Source organism: Lontra canadensis, unplaced genomic scaffold (assembly GCF_010015895.1).
Source record: "Lontra canadensis isolate GAN:19392208 unplaced genomic scaffold, GSC_riverotter_1.0 scaffold30, whole genome shotgun sequence".
In the NCBI taxonomy this organism is placed as follows: domain Eukaryota; kingdom Metazoa; phylum Chordata; class Mammalia; order Carnivora; family Mustelidae; genus Lontra; species Lontra canadensis.
In genome coordinates, this window is record NW_022631024.1 from 7389348 (window position 1) to 7415385 (window position 26038).

Here is a 26038-nt window from a genome sequence, read left to right on the forward strand (position 1 = left end):
CACTCAGCTAAATTACACAGCACTGCCATCTAAATGCATTTAGCAAAATGAGTTTGTTCTCCCCTCAAACTAGAGAGAAAAAGCAACACCGGGGCCCCACGTCTACCTGGATTCCAGTAACAATGTGGCCTTCTCGTTGAAGAAAGGGGCAAGCACGTTCAGGAGCTCGCCTTCTTCTACATTCTGGTCTCCGGGGCAGCCAGGTTTGCGGGTTCCATCGTAGTCTAGAATACTGGAATCTGTGTGCCTCAAGTATCCGTTTTTGCAGCCCCCTTTGGGATAGTCCTCCGTGACCTGCAAATCAGAATATCTGGTCAAAATACGGACCTTGGAAGAGAGGAGGGGCATACGTGGAGAGGGAAAGAACAGAGACCGAGAGCAAATGAGCAGCGCAAGCAACACAGAGGGAAAAGGCAAGCAGGGCAGAGAGCAGGCTCCGGCTCACAGTTCCACACACGCGCCTTGTGGCCGGGCGGGCAGACGCTCCCGCAAGAGCACGGAGAGCTTCACACCACTTCTCCTCACCCTCACTTCCCTCATTCACAAAACGGGGGAGCAATGCCACCATGAGAATCAAATGAGATGACTGATTCACCTAAGGTCCTGGCACAGTGTCCCGCCCACCATGGGCACGTCCCCCCACCTCACGGCCCACCCCTTGTGAGTTAAGAAGGGTATGGAGCCCACACCATGAACAATGCTTTAGATGTCTATTAAATACTACCTCTCGCGATGTATCCTCCCCATTACAGAGCAGAAAGGCGTCTTACTCTTTACAGAGACATCCTAATTAACATGACTTTGATTTGTCTCATTAGGAAAGTAGAGGGTTCCTAATTCCTATGGAGATGTTATTTACGGATCCACCTTCTGGGGTCACTGAGGGCCCCAGAGGAGTGGTACCAAGAATTCATCTAGTTAAAGCTTGTACTGGGCATGTCTTGAGGTGCTGCAATTAGCATTCTCCCCCCACTTTCCAAAGCTGTAAATTTCTTCCACCAGTCTATAAATAACTCCCCTTGACTGCCTTACTGCTGGTGATATACACACTAGCCATCACACCCCTCTCTCACACTTGTAAAATGATTAAGATTTTTAAATGGAAGACAAGACCCATACAAATGAGCTGTTATTTATAGGGTCTTGTTTGCTACCAATCTAGTTATTAAATCCATCTAAATAAGTACCCTCCAAAAAAGGAAAAGTCTAGACTATCATAATACAAAGAGAGAGAGCGTTTCCTGAGCATTTAGTACATACCTTTCTATTTAACTATCACAAAAACTCCAGCAAGAACGGATTATCTTCACTGATGGAAAAATTCAGGTGTAGGGGTGAAGCAAGTGCTAACTGAGGTCCCAAAGATAAAGACTAAGACTCAAAATCAAATCTTTGAATGGCTTTGCTTCCCAAAACCACCTATATTTTAATGATCTTGCATTCATGACCTCAAGAACTTGAACACCTTAAAGGTTACGAAGTCCAGATCTGCAGCCTCCTCGGTCCCACCGCATCCTAGTCTTTCGGGTTCTTTCAACTTTCGAGAATGTTTGTCCCAAATGCCTGGTATCCACGTGACTGGAGGAACGTTCTCCAAAGGAGTCACAATTCTCACCAATGCCCACATGACACTAAGCTGGATTCCAGGTCAGGAGACTGGGGAGGGCCTCTGAGGGTCCTAACACAGCAACCAAGTGATCTGGGGCTGCACAGAGTCTTGTCCCAACTCGGTCACTGACTTACCCTGTGCCCTGGAGAAATCCCCTCCCCTCAGAGGCCTCAGCTTCCAATGCGTAAAACAAATGGGTGGTGTTAGGTCTCCAAAGATCTGACCACGTCCAATGTCCAATGCCTGTTACTCTTCCAACAACCCTGTTTTTATCGGCAACTCCACGTCTTGCTGTTTCTCGACTGGCTCCACCACCCGTTTGTAACTCCTGAGAAGGAAGAGACCCAGTGTCTCTGCTCTCCACCACACACAGCAGGCACTCGAGACAGGCAGAACGAACAGAGCTAACGGATTCATCCCAAACTGGAAGACCGGCTTGGGCACAGAGAGGGGAGGACAGAACTGGAGTGGACTGCGGCGTTCCTACCTTGTCACTCTGCTCCAAATGCTGGTCACTCAGGAAATTATGCTCGTCCTCTTCTCCAGTTCTGGTCATGTCCTCGTCCTCCTTGCTAGCCAGAAGCTACATGGAGCATGGAATGGTGTGAAAATGCAACCCAAAAAAGTACGCAGCATGAATATGTATGAATAAGTCACTGATGTCTTTTTTTTAAATGCAAAACAAAAAACAAACCAAAAAGGAGGCAGAAACAAATGCCAAAGCCAATGAAATAAAAATTAACCAAAGTTAGAGATGCTAGTTCTAGCAAATCACACACAGCTGTCTAGGATTGGGCATAATTGAAGGACAAATTCCCCAAGAAATAACGAAAGCCATTTCCCCCTGCCCTCGCAGGGCCCTCCCTGAGCTGCTGTAAATTGAATATGCTGTCTGTTGTGTGGCTGCCATTCCTGCAGTGGCTAAATTCACTTTCAGATTATATAAAAGTAACAAGATTTTGGAAAAAAGCTATTGATGGAATTGAAAATATCAAATAGCAAGAAGGCAGTAAATGAAATTTATGCTGTGCCCGATTTATGCATCACTTCTCCTATTTAGCACAGGGCATAAACCTCTTTTTGGACTGTCACACATCCGAGATGGACAGTCCCAGCCATGCTGTCATTTTGCTGACAAAAAGTCCTCATCACTAATGAGTATCGAGCTTGCCTGACGAAAGCTTTATGCTTTGGAGATGAAGAACAGTGTTCTATAACGACTGCATAAATCCCTACTGCTTTCAAGAAGTGCAAATCCCAAAGCTCCCGCATTCTGCAGAATGGACGGCACAATATTCTCAAGAGGGCCAGATCGCAGCTCGCTGCAAGGGCAAAAATTCTAGCCCTGGGGCACCTGGATTAAACCAAATAAAAACAGAGGAGAGGTAGCCACACCCAGGGAGGTCATCAGTCAAAGCTGCGTCAGAAATTGCCAAACTTCACCTCATGGATGACACCGGAAGCCCCACCATGGCGTGTCAACACCACACACAGTGGGGAGTCCCTGGCGGGGAGTGTTGCACATAGGAGATTTCTAAGGTCCCCATCTCTATAGTTTTATTTATCAATTCCTACATTTAGTCCCAGACTTTTCCCAGACCAACGTACATTTTTCTGATCTTCCCTTTATAGGAAACCCTTATTTTGGAAAAAGCAAACAAAACAAAGCAAACTGACTTCATGAAGTCATTCTATAGAAAACTTTCCGGGGCCAGAACACATTCGAGCTAACCATATCCGAATCTGCCATCGGGATCAAACAGGACTGATGACCTTACACATCAGAGCTCCCTGAACTGCCGAGCATGGAATAGGCCAGCCATGTGTGAACGTACCTCCTAAGGCATAAAAGTTTCTACGTACGGATGAGGAGCTTCCTTCATCAGCATCTTCCCTCATCCTTAAAACACTCTTAAGTGATAAAGACTAACTAGAACTAGCAAACTTGGGGGGATACAAAAGGTTAGACTACTGCAGAAAAAGCACTGGCAGTATCTTCTAAAACGAATAACCTCCTGGCCCAGGAATTCCACTCCGAGGTACTCACTAAGAAAAATGAAAACCGATGTCCCCATAAAGATCTGTACATGAATGCTGAACGTTGGTATCAACTTTTATCATAATATCCAAAACCCGAAACAATCCAAATGTACATTAACAGCAGAATGAATAAACAAGTTTTAATATATTTACACACGGCAATACTACTTAGCAATAAAAAGGAACACACTGCTGGTTCAAATACCATGGATGAATGTCAAAAACAGTTAAGTCAAGTGAAAGAAGCTTTATACAAAAGAGAGTGTACTTGATGATTCCGTTTATGTGAAAGTCTAGGGCAGGCAAAACCAACACAAAAGGGCACAAAAGAAGAAAAATGGCTGGGGGTAGCAGCGAGAATCGATAAGGGTCTTGAGGAGGTGTGGGTTAAAAAGGAACACATATTTGTAAAACTTAGCGAATACAGACTTATGATTTCTATATTTCAATGTATGTAAACTTAACCTTAAAAGAAAAAGGAACCATAAACATACACTGAAGTTAAGATAGAAGTGTTGAAGTATTTCAGAGGAAGGAAGCGTACCATATTTGTCATTTACACTAAAATTTATCCAAAAGGTAAGATGGAGTAATGATGGACATGTGGGCCATGTTAACAGGAGAATCTCGGTGGTGAGTCCGAAGGTGTTCACTGTCAGGTTCTTCTCACTCTGCTGTGTTTACATTTCTTCAGGATAAAACGCTGAGGGAAAGTCTCTCCCATCTTTTAAAAAACAAAACAACAGTCTCACTCTGATTCTCCAACAGCTCTAGTCACTGAGTGTTCCCTGCCTCTCCAAGCTTCTTGAGAAAACAGTCTACCCCCACCTCCTACAATTGGCTTTCATTGCCAACACTCTCTAGATTGCATGTGAGAGGTCCCCAAAGACCGCCTCATACAGGAGACAGAACACACATGGGCTCAGCTTAAGGAAGAGGGATGGAGAAGCTCCTCCCCAGGCCCGTGGATGAAGAACGGGCCCCCGTAAGTTAAGCTAAGTGAAACACTGGTCACTCACACCATTCCAGGTTGAAATATCAAAAGTCATTCCTCGTTTTCGGAACCACCACCACACCGTGGTGTGAATGGTGATATACCCAATACAGTGAAACAAAGATTAATTTTCGTTTCTCTTTACCTCTGCTGACTTGGTCAAAATGAAAAGTAAACTCAATTTCCAGCAATGGCCAAGAAATTAAATGTTGTGGACACAGAGAAATGTCCCTCGCTCCACGTGTGAATGACTCACTGGCAACTTCTCGATTTTTCCTGCCTTCTGAGAGTACCTGACCCTCGTAGACACCCCTCCTGGCAACACAGTCCCATAACAACTGTGCTCTCCTGCTTCCACCCGGCCTCCTGGGCTATGCCTCCTTCATCTGCTTTGCTGGTTCCCCTTCCTCCTCAAGGAAGAAGTTCCCTCCATCTCAAAAGGCCAGGCTCCTTTCCCCATGTTCCGTTAGCACTCCTCATTCTTCCTCCACAGCTCCCGCCCCCCCAACACACACACACACACACACACACACACACACACACTCAGCAGCAACTGCCCCTCCGCTTCCCTGTACCCCGTGCCCGATGGGGCAGTTCTAACACCAACGCCTGGTGCACAATAAAACACTGCTGGAAGACCAAACGAATGAATAAAGAATCCTTCATAATGAGAGCTGAGACCAGAGGGTTTTCAGCATGACCTCTGGTCTTGCTACTCCAAGGGCGTTCTTCAGAGTACCAGCTTATGAGACATCCAGACTCTTGGGCCCCACACCAGGCTCAGGGAACCGGAATCTTCATTTTAACAAGATGCCCAGGAAAGTCACACGCACATTAAACGTCAGCAGCACTGCCCATGGTGTCACAGAAACAACACTGAACAGAGTCAGAAGAAGGCTCTAGTCCCGACTCTGCCACTAGCTTACCAAAAAAATTAAATTAACTGTTTTACTGAGTGCCTACTACATGCCAGGCACTGTGCCAAGGGCCCTTTATAAATAATGTAAAATTCATAACTTATGAAGTCAAAGTCTTAGAAACCCTCCTTCTTTTAATGAAATTCAATTTGCTTCTGACAAACTAAATTTTATTCTGCCACTAAAGCAGAATTTAACAAGCATCCCCTCCTTCTGAGCACCATGTCTGTCCTCCAGAGTCATACGTCTTTTTCTTATTCAACACAGCAACCCTTCAAATACCTACGTTCAATTAAATTATGCCCCTCAATCCACGTTTTCCTTCCATCCAAAAAAAAAAAAAAAAAAAAATCTTTGTCTTCTAGCCATCTCTAAAACTGATGACGTAAGTGAATAATAACAGAGACTCGCTCCTTCTACACATGCACACATGTCTCCTGCACCCCACTCCTGAGAGCGGAGAGTTCCATGCAACCCAGGGTCCGTGGTTTGCAGGGCTCACCCCCTGACTGCATGCGGCTCCAATCACTGCGGCACATCAATCCTCAACCACATTTTATAATGCGCAGTAACCGGTAAATGAACATAAAGAAGGAGGAGCAAACCGATTAGAGATGATTTTCATGCCCTTTAAAACCAAAGGACACCTGTCCCCAGTCTTCTGTTTGTTTCGTGGGTTGTGAGGTGAACGGCCCACATGCAGGAGTAAGCACCCTCTGCATCAGCCGGGGGGGCCCGCTCCACGGCAACCACGTTGAAGACAAACCCGACAAACTACGTCAAGGGCCTCCTACTATTTATACCCTTTATCAAATTAAAAGTTGCAGGGGGAGGCTATATATGAAAATAAACCAGATGCCTATTTTATAGCTGCATCTATCTCTATCTATACTTTTGACCTAGCAATTATGTACGTATCTGGGAATACAGACTAAGGGGGGAAAAAACCTAAACCCAGAAAAATATTTGTGTCCAATGACACTCATCAGGTAATTTAAAATAGTGAGTCACTAGGAACAATCTATATGTCCAAGAATAACGAGGCCGTTAGCTCAATTTCTACGCATCCATAAAATACAGTAAGATGTTATAACATAAGAGCAATTGGAAAAATAAAACAGGAAACAAAACCATATATGCACTGTGGGCCTCCACGTGTTCATAAAAACAGAGGAGGAAGGATTCCAAAATGTTAATTAACTGTGCGTGTTTTAAAGCGGCAGGATTGGGGTAACTTCTTTTCTCTATTTTAACCCAATGTTTTGGGCTAATTAAATATTGGAGAAAAATACTGAATTTTGAAAACACGAAAAAGATTTGCTGTCCTCCCTACTCCCCCACCACCCCTACCCCCCAATATACAGGCTCCCAGGAGCAGGAATGGTGCCCAGCCCCCGCTCTGCAAGCCCTGCTGTTCAGAAAAGGCTGTGCACAGCCTGGGCATTTCCAGGCCTCATCAAAGGAGAACTACACGCATACCCAGGGCATGGCGGCCTCCTCCCTTTGCCATCCCACCCTCGCCTAAGCGACCGCTCCTCCTTCCGCTCAAGATCACTTTGGGAACAGCTTCCTTCCCACGCGGAATTTCGGACCTGCCCACCCCATTCCGGGGAAAGACAGGAAACGGCTACAAAGGACAAGGCTTTTCACAGGGAACATCAAGTCGAAGTGCAAATCTGACAAACGATTCCGATCTGAATTGGCTGATACTGAGATCTCAGAGTGGGAAGAGGAAAAAGCCTCTGTTCTCCAAAGGACATAATGGGACATTTAACAGATTTTTTTCAAAGGGCAAATGAACAAACAAACTCGCCATTTACGACTCAAATGAAGTAGGTGAAGAATGAGCTGCTTATTAAAAATGCTGCCTTGGAGAAAACTAACCAAGAGACGTGTTTCTCCCTAAATGGACTGCAGATATTCTTAGTTTCCAAAATTATCTGGAGCCCGGGGGGCTAAGATCAATAACGTTCCTGTCTCAAAGACAGCAGATGGCCAGAGCGTAGCATCAGTACCTGTGAGCAGCTCCCACGTTGCAGATGGGAAGAGACAGCTTTCAGGCTAACAGAGCTTTCCCCAGAATGTGGCAACAAGACCTCCTTTACCTGGCAAGCTAGGCTGAGTTCAAGACAATCCTAACCAAGAAGACTGAGGGGCCCGGGACCCAAGGACAAAAAGGCTCTCCTGCCCTTGTGAGTAACAACAGCTCCAGTCCTCTGAGAAAGGCTAACGGAGGCCCGGGCCAGGCGCCGTCCGTGGCGGAGTGAAGCCAGTCAGGGGCTGAAGGGAGGAAACAAGCTCTTCCTCACTGGCACAATTTCAGGGTCTCCCTGTACGCGCGGGCCAAGAACAGAGACTCAGAGACAGCACCTGACAAAGACGAGCAGACACACAGACAGGACCGGGCTGGATGTGGCCCCCTCGTCTCTCCCGGGGTGGGAGGGCTGACCAAGTACACAAGCCCGGCAAACCAGAGGCCTCTTCGTGGTCCTCCTGAAGACACCATGATTTAACCTTTCCTGGCCCCTTTGGACCTTCAAATGCCACCAGCAGAAAATTCCCACAGCCCAAGGGTTCTGCTCGGACAGGCTGTGGACTCCCCGCCGCGTCCTGTGCACAAGGCAGACTGTGGGAGCCCCCGGGGTATGTGCGGGGATGACATATGTCCAGTCAAATCCCTCAGTCCAGAGGCCACAGGAGTGAGGAGGGCACAAAATTCAGAAGATTCATACAAAAATGAAATACGTGTTACTCATTTGTTTTTCAACCTTAGTGGATTTCTTAAAGGGGCATCTACACTGCCCAAATTACCTGGGTGATGTGGCAGCTCTCCAGATCCCTCTGAGACCAAACCGCTCAACCAGGTGTGTCATCTGCAGCACAGGTCCCAGGGCCGGACCCTGGAGTCAAAAGCTATCCAAAGATAGCCAAAGTGTCCATGCAGACATACCCCAGACTTTCAGGGAGGCTGCTGACTGACCAGGGCCCTCGAAAGCATATCCAGCAAATGGAGTCTCAGCAGGGCCTCCTCGGGACGGATGCAGTCCGGAGACATCTAGAGGGCCGGTACCACTTTGTAGTTAGCACATAACACGACTGTCTCTCCTTACCTCAGATTGTCCTATCGACTCAAGTCTGTCACCTCCCTGGAAACCCATGCAGGAGAGATCAAAAATGGTTTTCTTCAGGTGCTGGTTGTCTGTATACAGTTCCTTCACTAGCTGTATGAGGTCACTGACCTGGGGGATAAGAGCAGAGAGAGAAGTGGCTGCCCACAGCCGACCTCGGTTTCCCAGGGGCCCAGCCCTGCACACAGACCTTCCTGGCTTCTCAGCACCACTGCAGGGGGTGGTGGAACAGGCAGCCCCACTCCACTCTTCCAGCACCCCTTCAGGGTGCAGTGAAAACGCCACTAGCATACCTGTATTCTAATCCCACAGCCACCCCTCCAAAGCCATGCTGGGCTGAGCCTCCATTTCCTCATCTGTGACGTGGGCTACTGTGGGAATTGATCAGAATCATGGTCACAGTGCAGTGAGGTCCCTGGCGCAGGCTACTATGACAGCTAAGACGATCTCCGTCTGGTACGTGAGGCCCCCTGGAGGACAGGCCCCCGAGACTGACATTTCTGAGACTGTGTCAGAGCCTTCCTTTAGAGCATCAACCTTCTTCTTTGCATACCTACCTAGCGATGTCAGTAATAATAATCATCTTCAATTACAAAGCAATTTACAGCTACTAAAATACTCCCACAAGCTTTAGTCATCCATTCCTCACACAAATCCTGAGGAGGTGGACAGGCTGGAATGACTATTCTCATTTTACAATGAGGAGCCGGCGTACAAAGAAGTTTATTGCCCAAGGCCCCATAGCTGGGGATGTGTGGGCAATTAAAGGACATACAATGACGGCCAAAGTGCCTCACTTTGTGGGAAAAGTGGGAAAGGGCAGCTGCCTCCACAGAGGCAGAGCAGGCCTGGAGCTGAGATCCCAGGGCTCCGAGTCCAGTGCTCCTCCTTAAGGCATGGGTCTCACTGGACCAGGTACATCAGCAGCTAAGCAAACACCACCTTTGTTGCCTACAAGCTTCAAACCCCAATGGCCAATAATTCTGCAGACTTCTTAATGGAGTGAGCATTAGCCCCTCCAGTAAAGTGGGAAAGCTCCCCCTGACTACACAGCAGATGTCCAGTACCGCAACACATGAAGACGAGCTGGACCCAACCCTCGAGGTTGTAGTGAGAAGAACAAAACATTCTGACTCTATAAACATGGACTAAGTGTCAACCATGTGAACTGCCTCATGCCCTGAAACAATGCCACAGGAGGTGCTGTCAGCTGCCTTCATCTTCCCCGTTCGCTTTGTCTTCAAAAACTAAGATGCTTCAATGCTCCTTGCTCCACTCCTCCCCAAGATACTGAAATTTTTAATTCTCCTTTCTATTCCTTACTTTTAGTACCTTACACCTACTTTCTCTCTCTGTCTCTGCAGAGAAGGCCCGCCACCTAGACAAACTCCTATTCATCCTTCAAAACCCACTTCAGGCCTCACTTCTGCTAAAAAGCTTCCTCTGATCAAGTGAGCACTCCCCAACCCCCGACAATTAACCTCTCTTTCTCTGCTGCCTCTGCCCTGCACATCCACCTACTTCAGCAACCCCTGCACCCCATACTGCACACACCTGTTTACACGTCTGACTACTCTGCCAGAATGTGAATTATTCCAAGGCAGAAACCGAATCTGTCATACATACATGATAACTGCATAATAAATCACAGTCTCCTCTGAGCTCACACTTCCTACTCTTATCAGTGCTTGTTAGGATCTTGAAGTTCCAAACCACTCTAATCACACCAACAATCTACAGATTGAGAAACCTGGTTTCCAATTTTAAAGAGAGATTTACTTATCAAGTCTGGATCTTTATTCTTTCAGAAAGCACGTATTAACGCCCACTGTGTGGGGTAGGTCCTGGAAAATCAAAAATAAGTAAGATACAATCACCACCTTGAAGATGCGCACAACCTGGTGGGGATAGAGACGAGTAACCGGATAATTCCAGATCAGGATGAGCACGACATCAGTGCAGTTAGGTACAAGAGGAGAGGAGAATGACCTGAGGGAGGGCCTGGAGAGCATTTGCTAGAGAAGATCAAGCTTGGGCTGGTCCTCCAGTCTGAGAAGGAGGGTGTCAGGCACGGGGGAGGGCATGCCAGGTAACAAACACAGAAGGAACAAAGAAGGAGCAAAGGCAGGCAGGGAGAGAGGGAAGGAAGGAGAGGAAAGGGGCTTTCAGATTCTCACACCTCAGATCAGGAACACAAGAGACAACAAATAACCAACAAAGGACCACAAGTTAACAGGTCAATATACCTTTTTCTTAAGTTCTTCTTGAGAAAAATGTTCCACTTGAAACCGATTGGGCTCTTCAAGGCAAATACTCAGATAAGATGTTTGATCACTATAAAATGAAAATGGTTCTTCTGCAAAAAAAAAAAAAGGGGGGGGGTGAGGGAGGAGGAGAAAAAGCATATCAGAAATAGATCCTTCCAAACCCAATCCTAGTATAATCCACATAAGGCAGTTTGAATTGGGAGAAGTGGGGGTTGTGGGGGTCGCTACAAAGGGAGTAAGTACAAATAGGGAGTTGAATGTACCACCTTTGGAGCAAAAGTAATTTTCCCTCTTTCTCTACAGGCTGATATTTCAATGTATGGTTTCATCATGGGCTGCAGGATTTCACTGTGGCCTATTCTGAATTATAATTTGCATATCAAGTGTCGTACCTAGAGACCACTCTGAGTGGCACCAGCGAATGGTGATTTCAGTTCAAATGAGGGAGTGATTCTGTTTAGGTGAGAATTCAGGAAAATTAGACGTGACCCTCAAGGGTAGTGCTCCAGGGAAATAAAAGGGCCTGATGTATTTTTTACTGGCCCCAGAGCACTCTGTGGTTGTGAGCACAGCAAGTGCAGAAATTGGCTGCTAGATCTAAGATAAGAGAACCTCTGGTCACCTGCACAAAGGTCTGCTTCCTCTGCGCCAAAGGTCACATCCCAACAGGGAGGGAAGGCACAGAGGAAGGGCAGGCTATCTACTAAATGACACCTGTCTACAAACACGATCTCATTTAACAATCTGGGGATAAGAACTGATACACCTAATATACTAGAAAGACTTACACTCCAAAGGATGATATTCTGGCTTGAACGTGGGTAAATCAAACCCCCGCCCCCAGCCCGAGCCCCAGTTTCTTCATTTGTAAAATGAAGTCAACACTGATGCTGGCCAGTAGGGTAATCGTCAGAACCAGAGATGAGAAGTGAAGTGCCTGGTCCTGTGCCTTGTACACAGCAGGTGCTTCAGAAACATCAAGCCCACCACTGCCAAATCCTTGTACCCATACGTGCTGGGTACCAGACTCAAGACAGAGAGTAAGTGGATACTGGTGCAGACTTGTGGGGGCTCAGGTTCTAGCAAGGGAGAGGGCCGAGTGTTGCTGTGATGAGCACAGCGATGCTAGAACCACAGGCCTCTCACCTTGTAGCCCCCCGCTAAGGAATCCACTTGTGGTGGTTGTGACAACGATAAGAGCAAAGTCTCACCACGAACAGCAACCTCGGTGCCATGCATCTGTGTGGTCCAGACTCTAAAGCGGGTGCCCCGCTAGGCAAACGGATACGACACACTGAGCCCTTCCACGAAGGCCGAAGCTGGACACACACAGACCCGCAAGGCCAACATTAACATGGTCACCACAAAAAAGAGGAATCCAGATGAAATCCTGGGGGTTCCTCATCCCCTATTGGAGTTTTGGGACTTTCTTAAAGTTCAGCCAAGGCCCTCCACATGGGAAAACCAGAAGGAAACACATGCAAGAGAGCACGCACCTTCCCGCCTCCGAATTTCACTGATCTGCTCCTCCAGGGTCCTTTGCAAATTCCGATAGGCGAGTACATCCTGCTCTAGCTGCTTCCGCAAAGCAAAAATGCTGTTTAACTCAGTCTGCAGGCTGTTGATACTTGGTAAAGGAAGACACCAGAAAAAGTTTTTACTTAAATTCCAGTTAGTTAACATGCAGGGTAATACAGTTTCAGGTGTAGAATAAATATAGTGATTCAACACGTCTGTATGTGACCCACAGACACCAGCCATTTTCAAACAGACCTATTTGTGCTTTAAGATACAAAAGCCAGCCAGCCTCCCCTCGACTGTCAGGTCATCAGTGGGCTTTTTTCTGGTTATAAAAGTAAATACATGCTTATGGAAAGTTTGAAATACAAAAGCATTAAGAAACTACCATGATCCACTACTAATTAACATGGGGCAGGGTGCATGCCTTTTTTTAAGACTTTATTTATTTTTAAGTAATCTCTCTACCCAAAGTGAGACTTGAACTCACAACCCCAAGATCAAGAGTCACACAGTCTACTAACTGAGCCAGCCAGGTACCCCCAGACTGCATTTCCTCCCAATCTTTTTCCCTGAGTATTTTTACAAGGTGAAAATAATACTTGACGCACGATACTAAATTGTGTGTTCCTCACGTAAGTATTTCCCTATATTTTCAGAAATTATTTGCAAGCTTCAGTTTCAGTGACTAGGTAATATTAATCAGGTGAATGTCTCACCGTTTAGTCGAACTCATCCTCTTATTAGTGGACATTTGGGTCATTTCCAAGTTTTTGCTACAGGTATAAACAGGGAGAGATAATGTCATTCCCCAGAATATTTCTCTGTTTGGAGTAATGCCTTGCAAGGGCTTGGGTGTAGAAGGGGAGGCTCTCCAGAGCCTCAGTGTCACCTGGCACCCAGGCTTCAAATGAGAGGAGAGGAGCAAATATGTCATTCCTGAAAGACATGGAACTGGGGATGAAACTGAGGGGCAGGACGAAGTGGAAAAAGAGAAGAAGGAGGGAGTTGATAATAGGAGGGAAGAAAGGACTGATTCAGGGGCCAACAGAACTCGGCTTTCATAGGTCAGCCCCACTCACAAATGCATTGTGGGATGAATTTTTATTTGAGTTGGGGAGTGCCAAGTCTCACATCTGGGTCAGTGTGACACGGTGTGACCTGCACAGAGAGCCTGCGTGAGACCAGCAACCCAGAATTCAGAAGAGGCCATGAAAATGCACACCTCCCAGAATCTCCAGAAATCCTGGGGTGCTATTCAACAGAACTTTCTGGAAGTTAGAAGTGTTCTGTATATGCACTATAGGGTAGCCACTAGCTAAGAGTGTGCCGACTGAGCTGCTGAAACGCGGCTAACCACTGAGGAACTGAATGGGTAATTTTTCTTAGTTCCAATGTTGACAGTCTCCTGGCTAGTGGCTACTGATCTGGGTGGCGCAGACCCACCAGATAGGGTCTGGCTTCCGCCTCCTGTGGCACATGGCCGGAATCTGAACGGAGTGCCCCCAGCTCTCAGAGGAACAGAGACCCCAGCCAATATCTGCATAACATAAATGATGTTTCACTGAATATCTCCGTGCCTAAAGCCTTTCACATCCAGGTTCATTTCTTAAGCCCGATTCCCAGCAGTGCAATTACTGGGTCAAAGTATTATGAACATTTTTCAAGACTAGCAAAACACATTAACAAATCAGAAAGCCTCCTGTCTTAAGTCCTGAAAAATACATCACTCCCTGTCCAGTGTCTGACCTATGGGTCCCTAAGAGGGTCCATCAACACCTTGAGACTATCTGCAAAAATGTAATATGTGGATCTTCCAAAGGAGAGGGCCAAGGAGCTTTCATCAGATTTTTCGAAAGGGGTCCAGAACCCCAAAACGGCTAGGAGCTACTGCTCCAAATGTCTGTGCTACAGACTCAAGCCCCACTCTCTTTCAGAGATTTTTTTCCAGCTCCATCCATCGAACCGCACATACAAACTAACATATATCAGAAGGAAAATAAACCATTATGTCTAATCGTCTATGCTCGCCGCTTTGACGATGGTTCATGGTGAAGCGGTCTCCTTGCGAAGGAAGGGGCCCTACCAGCAGCTTGTACCTAGTTCCATTTCAAGACAATCATAATGATCAATTTGTAAGGCTGATGGAAAAACCTCACAGAGGTGTCACAGCACTCGCTTGGATGCAATCGTGCTGCAGAGACACTTAAGCAGGGGAAAAAAGGAGATTGTTTTAGCAAAGCTGCTGCGATTAGGGCTGAGGAACACTGCTTCCCTCCCTCTTCCATTCTCTGACAGGGTGAAAAGTACACAGCTGATGCTCCCATGTCTGTCATTTATGTTTCCCTAACTCCGGGGCCTTTTCAAGGTGTGAGGAGCTGGTGGAACAAAAGGTGTTTCACCTAGAAAGAAACAAAAGCCTAGTGCATTCCTCCTTCTGCAGGGGAGTGGGAGGAGGCACGGCAGGGCACGGCAGGGCACGGCATGGTACGCCACCGCTAACTAGCTCTGTGACCTCGGGCAAGTTGGTTAAACTGCCTGAGTCCTGGCCGCCTTTCTCATCTGTGGAATGGGGACAACTCCTTCCCTTCAGGACTGTTTGAAGGATTAACTCTCAGTTACATGGGAAAGAGTTTAGCACAAAGCCAAACACACACAAGACACGCAACACGCATTATTTCCCTCCATCCACACATCCCAGCGCCTCCCAAGCGAAAGAGGATGTTCGCAAGCCGAGCTTTCTGATTCTCCTGAGTTATAGTGGTGATTCCCACCTGGGGACAATTTAACCTCCCGAGAGAGATGTGGCACTATCTGGAGACACTGCTGGCCGTCACGCTGGGGCAGGGGAGGGCGCTTCTGGAACGCAGTAGTAAAAGCTGAGGTGCTGTTAAGCATCCCACACGGCACAGAACCCAGAGAAGATGCCGGGATTTGGCCCGTCCCCACTCCCACCCCCACCCCAGCTTCCCAGCTTCACTCGCCCCTTCCCCAGCAGTAATGCCAAGCAGCTAAGGCTTCTGGAAAACGCTCATTTTTAGAGAGTGATGCCTACTCCCAGAATTTCATCAGCATGCTTCCGTTTTCTCTAAACTCACTTCAGATCAACAAATCTGAAAACAATCTCCTATCTCAGAAGACTGGACACAGGTTTGGCGTGGGGTGGGGGGGGTTCCTCATGCTCTCCGCGCTTCCCACGTGCCCATTCCACCCAGCCGCGGTGACAGGCACTGGGAAACGGAGCCGCTGAGAAGACGGGGTTCCGCCCTGAGGGGCACACAGCCCTGATGAGGGGGCAGGCCGGTTACGGATAAGCACCCAAAGGGTGGTGGGGGCAGCCGTGAGGGCAGACAAATAGCAACAGCCTCCTCACAAGTGCAGCCCTCCAGAGGAATTCTCAAGGGGCCTCTGGGAGACTACAGTAGGGTGTGGGACCCAAGCAAAGGCAGAGGCAGGAAGGCACGCGGCCTGCAACAGTGAAAACCATTCCAGCCAGAGTGAAAGGCTTCAGAGAAGGCGCAGTGAGGGGGGATGTTTTAACTTTTTATTTTAGAAATTTTTAAACATACACAAATGAAAAAAAGCTCATACAAGAGCCCCTCCCCGTTTACTCACACCCCAGCCCTGCCCACTAGGCAGCCACGGCTGCTCCTGTTCCAACAGTATCCCCAACCACTTCCTCTGCTCCTGTATGGTTTTGAAATGAACCCCAGACCTTGTACCCTTTCACCTGTAACTACCCTTGTGTGTAGAGAGAAGATCGTAGTGTGAGAAATCACTGAGGCCCAGAGGGCCCACCTGCCTATGCACAGAGCTAGGAGCACGACCACTCGCCTACAGGAGGCTCTCATCACGCACCTCCCTGGCACATGATCATCTCAGCAATCCTGTAAGACACAAGTTACTCCAGGACACAGAAACTTGTTGGAATCCCTGAGTGTGGCCACTCACCACCGGTGTCACTTTGGACAAGTCACCTAACCTCTCTCAGTGTTCATGGCCTCATGGACCACGGGGATAACAATATTACCTCACAGAACAGCTCTGAGGATTGTATAAGATAATACACATGGAAGCACTTTCTAAATCTATGATAAAGTACAATAAAAACGAGTATTATTATTATTATTATGTTATTTTTATCCTACGTTCATTAGGATAAAAAAATCAAACAATCCAAAAATCAGACAATTTTATTTTTATTTATTTATTTATTTATTTATTTGAGAGAGAGAGAAAGAGAGAGAGTGCCTGGGGGGAGAGGCAGAGGAAGAGGGAGAGAAAATCTCAAACAGACACCGCACTGAGTGCACAGCCTAGCATGGGGCTCGATCTCAGGACTCTGAGATCGTGACCTGAGCCAAAACCAAGAGCCAGATGTTCAACCAAATGAGCCGGGCAGGCGCCTCAAAACCAGATAATTTTTGATATAAAATAAGGTTATGTGATTTAAGGAAGGCAACCATCATCCAAGCACTTTAAGCTCCCTAAATCAACAGGGAGGGCTTTGCTGCCTCAGACACCAACACTGTTTGTTCAAAATACGAGTGTCTGCGTATGTATATGATGTCCAAGTAGTGCCCTTTTACCTGTCTGGGTCCTGCAGAGGCTTCACCAGGTGAGTAGAGATGTCCTGCTCCTTCCTCAAGACCTGAATCAGCTCTTCATAGTCCAATGGCTGCTTTTCCTGGAAATGACAATGGGTATCTGACATGAAGGGAAGAATTTCAAAAGAGTACATCCTGACATTATGCAAACACATGTGGGTAGTTTATAAATCCAGACGGAGGTGATCCCCGGTGCCAGGCCCTGGCTCAGGTCACAGTCAGAGAGCACCACCTGCAGGACACGTGGGGGAATGACTGTCACCATGTCCCTTGGAACAAAGCCAGGAGGTGTGCTTCCAATACTGAACAGCCGCTCTAAAAGGAGCATTGTTGCTGCCCAGCACAGCCCTCATGGAACTGCCACCCCTCAGGGCGGCTGGTCTTCGCTTTCTCGTCACTACCAACAGTGCTTTCCACATTTGCTCTTGCTCCAAAGATGAGAAGTGCATCTACCCAAACCTGGTATTAGGGACAAGGGACTTACACTGAAGTAGAAAAGGCCAAGTGAGCTGCACTCTAAAGGTATCCCGAACGGAATGATGACAAAGGGATCTGAGACGGGTCTCTGCTGCTTACCAAGCATGTGACCTTAGAGACTAGTGAAAACCAGTGGGGGAAAGTCTGAACAGAGTATCGGGATATCTACATAGACCCAACACACCTCCAACTACTTATTAATGACAGGAAAAAAGAGGACCCACAGAGTCAAGACACCTAGAGGACACCACCTTCCTAAAGTTATCAAAGTCACCGTGGCCAGCAATGAGGCAAATCGAAATTGTGTACCAGCAGACAGGACACAATGAGAGGACATGCCTGCCAAAGACACGGACCTGAACCCAACCAACGAGGCAACATCAAACAAACCCCAATGGAAGGACAATCTATGATGACTGGCTCGGACACTTCAGAAGTAGGAAGTGCATGAGAGTCAAGGAAAGACGGAGAAACTATTCCAGACTGAAGACTAAAGAATCAAGATAGAGCAACGTGTGATCCTGAATTGGGTCCTCAGGCTATGAGGGGCTTGGTGGGACAAGCGGTGGAACAGCAGCGAGTCTGGGATTGGAAGTCGTGGAGAGTCTGCTTATACCCACTCCTGACAGCTGTGCCGGGCTGAGCAGGACAGTGTCCCTGCTCCAAAGAAGTACACACTAACGTATTCAGAGGTGACAGGGCTCCATGTGGGCGACATACTCTCGGATGTCTCGGGAAAAGTAAGATCCTTGATTCCTGAAACAAGCCTGTAAGTGTGAAATTATTTCAGAATAAGAAAAGAACGTGAAAATAAATAGTTAGCGTGCAGAATATCTAGCACAGTGTCCTGCATGGACTGGACGCTCCCTGAATGCCAGGGTGGGGGGCGGGGTCCCTCCATGCCCGAGGGTTGCACACTGAGGGCAGCCCCCATCCTTCCTGCTGACCCAGGCTTCCTCCTAAAGTCAACACAGCACCTAGGACAGGGGCTTGTAACCCCGCAGAAACTGCAGGAATACTGTTCCTGCCACGAACCACAGCAGCATCCGCATTTTCCTGTGACCCGGCCATCAAAAGAAATAGCTAGTTTGTGTGTGTCCCAGGCACCTCGAGTATCCTGAAGTACTTACTCTCATCACTACTTCATAACCACGGCGGTACCACACTCACCCCACAATCTCGTCGTCGAGCACGTTAACAGAGAAGCGCCACTTCCAAAGCATCTTTCTAAATACTCTGATGACCGAATTTCAACGCAGTTGGTTTCCTTTATAATGCTATGCATATATTTTACGCATTTAAATCCTCTTCCAGAGAAGACATCCCTGGCTTCAGCAGACTACGGTGGGGATGCAGAGGGCAAAAAAGGTCATGAGCCCTGACCTGCAGGGATGCGGCTAAGCTTCTAGCCCCGAGCAAAACCAGGCAGAGGCACCACCTGCTAAGGGGAGGGGTTGCAAATGCAAAACCACCATTCTGGTCAGGATAAGTTAGTTACCCAGACTGCTAGAAATGTCAGGCCCTTTTGTAAATCATGCCACATGTCACTGGCACAAGGAGCTCCCATATGCTTCGTGTGCACAGTGACAGCGTCGTGTGGGATTCTCCCGGCTCCCACCTGTATACACCATGTGTGTCGACAGAGGGTCCCAGAGAAGAGCCCAGGCAAGAATTTAACAGGCTAACAAGACAACGTCAGCCACCATCCTCAGTGCTCCCTAGGCTTTTTCTCACTGAGTCCTCAAAACAACCCAATGAGTTTAGGTGTTACACCTCCCCTCATTTCCGTGATGAGGGGACTGTGGCACAGAGGGCCATCAGCAGGCCCAAGGTCGGGGGGGAGAGGCAGGGTGTGGGCCCAGGCAGCCAGACTCTGAGGCCTGTGCTCTTCAGTTCACCCATCAATGCTGCACACTGGATGCAGAGCACTGGGACACTTGACAGGGTCACACGGTCATTGTCAGCCATGTAAAAGGCAGCCAAAAATGACAGAGAAAATAAAAACCCATTGCTTCTTGAGAACTGACCATGAAGGGCAGTGATGGTTAAGAGTGTGTGACCCGGGGGCACCTGGGTGGCTCAGTGGGTTAAAGCTTCTGCCTTCGGCTCGGGTCATGATCCCAGGGTCCTGGGATCAAGCCCCGCATCAGGCTCTCTGCTCAGCGGGGAGCCTGCTTCCCCCTCTCTCTCTGCCTTCCTCTCTGCCTGCTTGTGATCTCTCTCTCTGTGTGCCAAATATACAAATAAAAAAAACTTAAAAAAAAAAAAGAGTATGTGACCCTACTAACTGTGTGACCTTGAGCAAGTGCCTCAACTCCTCTGTTTCAGTATCCGAACCTATAGATAAAGGTAATGACTCTACGTAGCTCAGAAGGTTGTGACGGAGATTTAATGACTTAATCTACACGAAGTTCTCACAGTGATGCCTGGCACAAAGTCAATACTTGGTAAGTGTCAGCCATCCTTCTATTCCTATGTCCTGGGCCTTTGCTGGGCGCTTTACACATATCATCTCTAAATGAAACCAGGGAGGTGTGTTAAGCTTCCCATTTTTCAGATGAAAAGACTGATTCTCTGAGAGAAGAATATTCGTTTGAGGCCATCCAGCTAATAGGTAGCAGTCAGATTTGTGCTCAGGTATGTCACTTCAAAGCCAGTCAAGAAGCGCTAGGAAAAGAAACAGGTAAATACGGACTTCTGTTGCATGGAGTAGACTCCAGATGTGGAATGCAGGTGCCCAGTGAAACAATCCTGACTCTGTGGCCCCTGTGTCTTAACTGGATGGCGGTGAGCCGGGCTGCAGAGGACACCCTGCAAGGTCAGGGCCGGGATGTCTGGCTCAGCTCCCCTCTACCCTTCTGGCCGGCAGCTCCTCCAAACCCTCTCTCCCAGGCCCCCAGCCTCCACCCCCCAGCTGACCACACCTGCACTTCCCTTCTCCCTGTTCTTCCTTCTCAGTGGAACGAAGGAAGCCCTCTGTCTGCGCTCCCGGGGTTGGGGGGTAAGGGAGGGGGAAGCTCCTCCCCTCTGCAGAGACCATCATTCACCCCTCTCCACTGACACACTCCCAGCACACTACAGGGTCTGCTTAGGCCAAATTCTCACCAGGAGGCCTTCCTTGACTGAGAAAAATGCCCTCTTCTGGCCCCCAGGGCACTCTGTTCACTTTCACCCCAGAGCCGGCATACCAACCACCTGTTGACAGGCCCGAGGACCCCATGTCGGCAGCCATGTGCCCGGCCAGGCACAGTACCTGGCGCAGACCAAATGCTGCCCCAGATACTTGCTGACCTGATGATTAAGTAGGTAAGAGGAAAACACAGGGACCAACGTGAATCTTAAGAGCAGAGATTCCTGTGGATATTTTACATAACGGAAGTCAGAGTGAGTCAACGTCTTCCTAGAAGCAAATAGCTCACCCATGTTAAATAAATGAACTCTACAGAGCCATTTGGGTCCCATTTCATCAATCACCTATTCCCCTGCGTTGAATCATGCCCCATTAGAATGAAGTCATTTGGCTCTCTCAGCAGAGCTGACAAACCGGCAGATCTCCTCGGCGTAGAGGCAGTGGGGCCAGGCTGCCCCGAGGGGAGAGACAAGAAACACCTGCTCAGCAGGAACAAGCCACCGCACCCCTGCTTCTGCTCCTGCAAACAAGAAACAACCCAGACAGGGGCCTCTCATCCCAAAGACCATGACAGCCACACACCTACGGTGTCTGACTCTGAGGTTTATTCCCCATGGTCCTTGGTGTGACCACCCAGCTCACCACTTCCCTGTGTCATCTGAAAACAGTCCCTAAAACATGGGGCCAAGACCCTGGAAGACCCTTCACTCAGTAAGCCAGCCCCCTGGGCCCACGCCAAACCAGGATGATTCTGACTTCAGATTCAGAGATTTCAACTGAGAAACCAGAAGTCCAGGACGCTGGGTGTGTGTCACATCAAACACACAGTCCTAGAGTCTAAGGCTTCTGGTGTCCAAAGGGCCACCACAGTCTCACCCTGTCCAAGACACGGCTACTCAGCTCTCGCTGGGCACCTGGGAGAGCCCCCGGCATGCCAGCAGTAAGTACCCCCTTCTACCACTGTTGCTGTGACCACACGACTCAATGTTGGATCCTACAGCTTACACCCAGAGAGCCTTAACTAGTGACTAATGCATTCGGTTATTTCCAGTCCTATCGGGACGTAAGCATGGAAGTCCCCCATCTACAGATCAGGAAGGTGGGTTTCAGACAGACTAAGTGACCTGCCCAAGGTCACAGAGCTAGAAAGAAGAACTGACATTCCAACACCAAATCCAGAGCATTTCCTGCTCTGCCGAGCTTCCTCAATTATTTGAAGGAAACACATGTAAGGCGCAGACCACGATCTGAAGGGACGGCAGATATGTAAAGAGAAAGCTTAATGGCTCCCCTCTTGGTAAACAGGGCAATTTAGCGGCCTGGTAGATGGATGGCGTCTGCTTTGGTAGGTATGTCACAGCTCAGCAACAAAGACATTTATTTTAATACTCGGGAAACTCAGCACTGATGTCCCAACCATGTCAGTAGCCAGGCTATAAATCTCTGGCCACAGCACAAGTTAAATGCAGTCAGTGTGCTTTCCTCCCCGTTCCTCAATTCCCTGATCACCCAGCATTAATTCTCAGGATCACACAGTGATTAGAGGCAAAAGAGACTGCCCCGAGTCCATGGAGACCTCATCACAGCCTCAAGCTCTTTGTAGAAATGGGCAGAGGAGAAACCCTAAATCAACACAAAGTGGCCAAACGCACCGCAGGAGAAATCCACGTTTTCTACAGAGAAAGAAGTGCAGCACACCTTTCTTGGGGAGGAGAAAACCACAGGCTGTAACAGTCAGGACTGTGTAGACGGGCACCAAGAAATTTATAATTCCAAAATGATCATTTATAATTCTTTATCCACAATTTGCAATTAGTCTTGCAGAACAGAATTAAAGCCTTTGCTAAAGTACTTGGGCATTCTGCACAGTAATTTAAACATCACCAGGATCCAAGTGTAACTGAAAATGATATGACTTTTTACATGTGGTTCTGTGAAGTGCAGACAGCGCCCAGTGCAGAAACCAAAAAAGTGGTAGCTGATCAAACTAGTGAGATGAAACTGTAAAACACTCAGCCTGTTCAATAAATCTATAAACATCTCATTCAACATTTAGACACGTTTTCTATGACTGAAACGGGATTCAAAATAGCAAAGTTTGACGAAATGCACTCAAATCAGTGAAGATCTGTCCATCTGAAACACCTTGGTGGGCTGCTACCTTGTTTCAAAACACTGAACTGTGCCTTATTATAGGTTTTTTTCAAAGATCTTATTTAGTTATGAAAGAGTGTGTTAGCAGGGGGAGGGGCAGAACAGGAGGGAGAGGAAAAGGATCTCAAGCGGACTCAGCACTGAGCGTGGAGCCCATGTGGGCTCAGTCTCTTGACCCTGAGATCATGACCTGAGCCAAAACCAGGAGTTGGATGCTTAACCAACTGAGCCACCCAGGCGCCCCCAGGTTAGTGTGCATCTTAACAGCCAATTAAACTTGGCCAAAATCGAGTAACTATATGCAAGATTGACTCACAAAATATTAGCCCTCTGAGATTTAGTTATTGGACGTGCCTGACATCCCCCAAGTGGTGACAGAGACCAGAGAAATATCCTGGCCTCCAGACTTCTGGCCCAGCCCAGGAGTTCCACTACTCCATGCTGACACTTTCTTTCAAGAGAAACGGCAAAATGCAAGTCCACGAATGGTCAAAGTTAAGAAAAAGTCCCCACTTGCAGCCACTGATGACCCCCAGAGAAGGGCTGATGCTGAGCTGACCCACAGCCCAATGGCTACTACAAACGACCCAACCAGCCCAGTGGCCCCAGCCCCTCCCCCAAAACCCCTCAGGGACCTCAGGGACCTCTCCAAGAGCCAGTAACTAGAGGGCTGGTCTCCACACGAGAGCAGGAACTCCAGCCCCACTGCCTGAGCCTGTTCTGACGCCAGTGCTACACCGGTTATTAATTATTTTGAAAATCACCCTTCACAAACCACAAGTCTGATCAGAGCCATTCATCAAAGAACTAATTTGCGTAAGAGAGTTCTCTGTCTTCGGAATGTATGAACTTAATTAAAGCCAGGTTTAAAAAAACAAAACTTGGCCTACGATGAGCTCCTTTCTTTTCCCATATCTGGCTGCCGAGGTGCATTACATGCAAGCTGGGGTGGGGGTGTGGATTCAGAACAACCTGTATGCGTCTCTCACAAACCAATCTAATTAATCATTCATTCATTCACTCAGCAAACACTTACGTACTAGGCCAAGGACTGGGCTAGGCATTGGGATTTAGACATGAATCCCAGTTCCTTAACCCAAAGTGCCCAACCCTGGTGTGTAGGGGCTCCAGTGAGGGCAGCAGGAAGGTGGATCCTGTAACATCAATGCAAGGATGGGCATGCAAAGTGCCGTGTACCAGGGAGGAAGCCTCAGGGAAGGTGACAGCAGAGGGGCACTTTCAGGGATGTTCAGGAGTCACCCAGTAAACGAGGAGAGAAAAGCCATTCCAGGCAGATGGAACAGCACATGCAAAGGCACAGGGAGAGGTGCAGACACAGCGTTTTCAGGAACATGCAAGAAGTCAGCTGTCGTTAGAGATGACGCAGAGCGACCTAAGGCCACACCAGGAAAGGCTTGCTGGGCCAGTTTCTACGTAGAAATGACATACAAAGAGATTACACAGTTGAGAGGTAAACCCTGGGACAGCAAATAAGGGGCTCATCTCTAACTAAGCTGTGATTTACCAGTTTCCTGTGTGGTACAAACACCAGCGCTCAGCCCAAGGGTACTCATCTCTAAGGCAGACAGTCTAAGAACCCTCCTCCAACCTCTTATGAGCTCAATCACTGGCAGGAAGGCACTGGAGGGGCTCTAGGTAACGAGGAGTTACCACACACGTATCAGGAAGCACATGAACTCACCTGCACACATTCAAGTCCAGCCAAGCTTACCTCCGAGAAGATGTGGCTGCTGCCTGGTGACCGCTGCGAGCACTTTTCGGAGAAGCCCTCAGTCTTGACCCCGAGCTCCCCTCCAGTCTGTGAAAGACAAGTCTGCTGTACTGCTTCCGAACCTTTTCCACTGAATTTCTAAGGAAACAAAACAAATCACAAGGAAGTTTTCAACAAGAGAAAACATTTTAACAGACTGTCCAAAACTCTTTAAGGGAAAACATTTTATTTTTTCTTCACATTTTTTTCCTCAAAAAAATTTCCATCAACCCCAAATACTAAGCAATTACAAAAGTAATGCAAGTGCCTTTGTTATTTGCCACCAGGGGAAAAGCAACCCGCAGCCATGGCGTCGGCAGGGGTGGCGGCAGTCATTACAAAGTGCCCTTTTCCTCACCCCTCAGATGGCCGCCCGGTGGGTATGGAGGACCAAGCCCAGGCCCTGGCCTCACAGGATGAGGTTCCCATCCTGGGTCCCCCTTGGCCAAGGTGTGGCCTCTGGGTCTATTTCCTATCCTAGGAGGTTACTGAGGTGATTAGTGAAACTGTACATCGCAACCCAACAAAACCCAGTCTTTCTCGAAATATCACACATTTGACAAAACTTAAACCATCTATTATCTACGAGGAGATCTGACTTTTAGGAAGAAAGGCTGTGACTGTTGTTTTGGGGTCTGGTCGCATGTGAAAGGGTCCTTTGTAATGACGCCCATCACTGACCCCTTCAGAAGGTCTGGCAGGACTAGACACCGTCTCTCTGGTCTTTTGGCCAAGTTCAAGCATAGAACCTATTCCTAACTATTTAAAACCTAGTAACTCCTTAACGAGGTCTCTGTCCACTTTAGGTCAAAAATTAAGGGCAAGAACCATATCTTATTTCTAAGTACCTATCAGAATTACTTCTGCATGTCAAACGTTTATGAGAAATTAGATGAGCACAAACACAAAAGAAACAGAGGCAACTTCTTACAAAAACCTGTTAAACTATAAACGGCAAAAACAACAAATCAAATGACCAACACGGACTTTCGAGAATTGCCATAATACAGCTGTGCTTAACTCACACTTTCCATTTTCCTTTTCTAAAAGTCCAAATATACGTGCACATCGTTTAACAACAGTCGGCACAGCTTACTTGAAAAACTGGCCCCCCCTCCCCACCTCACACTTCTCACCTCTGGGTCCCACTCCCAGGAAAAAACAACTTCCAATTCCTCAGGCTCTTCTGCTATTTGCATTACATTACTACTCTCACCTGCTTGACTTCTTTTTTATTTTTATTTTTTTTCCAAGTAGGCTCCATGCCCAGTGTGGAGCCCAGCACGAGGCTTGAACTCACGACCCTGATATCATGCCCTGAGCCAAGATCAAGAGTCAGGCGCTCAACTGACGGAGCTGCCCAGGCGTCCCACTGACTTCTTAAGATTTATCTCTTGGCTCCTACCATAGGAGTTTAAGGACTTAG

At 47.9% G+C, this 26038-nt stretch overlaps 1 protein-coding gene across 5 annotated transcripts in view; it reads right to left on the bottom strand.

Annotated features, from left to right (window-relative positions):
• CDK5RAP2 (CDK5 regulatory subunit associated protein 2) overlaps window positions 1-26038 on the bottom strand; it is a 167907-nt gene that overhangs the window by 65295 nt on the left and 76574 nt on the right. For all 5 annotated transcript variants that reach the window (XM_032865725.1, XM_032865728.1, XM_032865727.1 and 2 more), the window contains 7 exons: window positions 24574-24711; window positions 17063-17160; window positions 12452-12582; window positions 10935-11044; window positions 8671-8799; window positions 2097-2192; window positions 107-294 (listed from right to left, as the gene is read on the bottom strand). In XM_032865725.1, coding sequence (XP_032721616.1) covers window positions 107-294; window positions 2097-2192; window positions 8671-8799; window positions 10935-11044; window positions 12452-12582; window positions 17063-17160; window positions 24574-24711 — 890 coding nt within the window. The remainder of the gene's footprint in view (window positions 1-106; window positions 295-2096; window positions 2193-8670; window positions 8800-10934; window positions 11045-12451; window positions 12583-17062; window positions 17161-24573; window positions 24712-26038) is intronic.